General features: G+C 42.8%; 1 protein-coding gene across 1 annotated transcript; it reads right to left on the bottom strand.

Moving 5' to 3' along the window:
• Positions 1-206: 206 nt before the first annotated feature.
• FIBRA_09484 (uncharacterized protein) lies at positions 207-534 on the bottom strand (the record flags this gene model as incomplete). The annotated part of the gene is made up of 3 exons (XM_012321777.1): positions 207-230; positions 310-400; positions 482-534. 3 exons carry the CDS (start codon positions 532-534, stop codon positions 207-209), a joined length of 168 nt encoding a protein of 55 aa, XP_012177167.1.
• Between the last annotated feature and the right edge of the window lie 1,093 nt (positions 535-1,627).

The raw sequence follows: 1,627 nt of genomic DNA, 5'->3' as shown, positions 1-1,627 counted from the left end.
CTTGAGTGAGGAAGCCATGCTAATATATAAAGAAAAGGTCACAAAAGCAAACAAAAATGGGATAGGAGTAATATAGCAGGGTTGAGGAGGGTGGGTGGCAAGAAAAGCGAAAACAGATAACAAACACTGTACAAAAAACAGTATAAGAAAAATAAGTCCAAGTAGGAGATGGCAAGGCTGAACTCACTGAGCTATAATGGCATTCTTTAATGGAGTATGGTGATGCCATCCTAGTCAAGACATGAGCTTGCACATGTGCTGTGTGAGGTGATTTGAGTTGCTGTTGAGGCCTCTGAAAAAGCTCCTTACCTCCTTACCTTCAGAACCCACTTTTACTCTGATCAGTGCAGGCAGTGTAAGGGGGTCAGCAGGATTCACATGGCAAAGGGGGGCTATCCCACTGTTGAGTAAGGCAGCAGCACAGGGTCAGGCAGAGGAGGGAGCTCAAGGGTGGTGGTGGTGGTGATGGGTGGGGACTTACCAGGGAGAAACAGCAGTGCAGCAATGGAAGGAGGGAGGGGGCACAGTTGACATGAGGAGGACAGCACAGTTGTGTATATCACCACAGGCAGGGCAAGTGAGGCAGTCTAATACAATGAGCAGTTAGAAAATCAGTAGATCAATGAGATGTTGGTGGCACAAGGGGTGCATGGATGGGCAAGTTCAATATCAGTAGAGATAGTGGGTATGAATACTGAATAGATGCACTATAGCTATGCCCTGGCGGGATCCAACAGCCTTTACTCAAAAGAGCATTAGACTCTTCCAGGTATAGAGTGACCAGGCAATGTCTACTCAAAACACCTGGGACTGCCTGAAGAAAAATGATCAAACTCACCTGAGTGAGAATTCACTCCCAATATACTGACTCAGCAATCCATTTCAGGATATGCTGATGCAACCTCAAGAAACCTAACCCTAAAACCAGATGCAAAATAGAGGGTGAGTTTCTGTTTCTCAGCTGTTTCTCAGAGAAGCTGATAGATGTGAGGGTTTGTAGTTCTGATAGCTTACTCAAACATGAAGTGCAGTTTGATCAATGCTATTCTCATATTATTTGGGAGTTGGATGTAAGATTGGAACTATAGGCTACTTAGCTGTGTGTGTGTGTGTGTGTTTTAGGGTGCAGACTGGAGTCAAACATGGTTTGACAAAGGTAGGCATGGTTCAGAAGGTCATAGTCATAGTTTAGAGGGTATGCACAACACTTTGAATGGGGTTTGAAGTCAGACTGAGCTCTGCTGAGTGGGGATATGTGTTACAGCTTCAAAGGAGGGGGTTCTTTTTTCTTTCCTAACCATTTGTCATTGACCCTGTAATTGTACAACTGATTCCATCACTTGATACATTTCACCTACATCAAGTTTTTCATATTTATCACATCTCATCTATATCATGTTTCACTCGCATCATGTTTTATATCTATCATGTCTCATCTATCATCACTGATACAACCCAGTGAAAACTGTTCTGTATATCACTGATCCAACTCAGTGTTTCATACTTATTAAACTCTATTCGCCTTGTTTATTTAAGTAGCATGCTACTCTGTTATTTAGTTTTGTCCTCTTGTTCCCTACGTACACTTCATAGGGACAGTTCTCAGTAATAGACTCAGTTGTCTATT

The sequence above is a fragment of the Fibroporia radiculosa genome (genome assembly GCF_000313525.1).
Source record: "Fibroporia radiculosa TFFH 294 genomic supercontigs, scaffold51328, whole genome shotgun sequence".
NCBI classification, from domain to species: Eukaryota; Fungi; Basidiomycota; class Agaricomycetes; order Polyporales; family Fibroporiaceae; genus Fibroporia; species Fibroporia radiculosa.
Note: the sequence above shows the minus strand (reverse complement) of the source record. Positions and strands in the feature narration are given on the sequence as shown.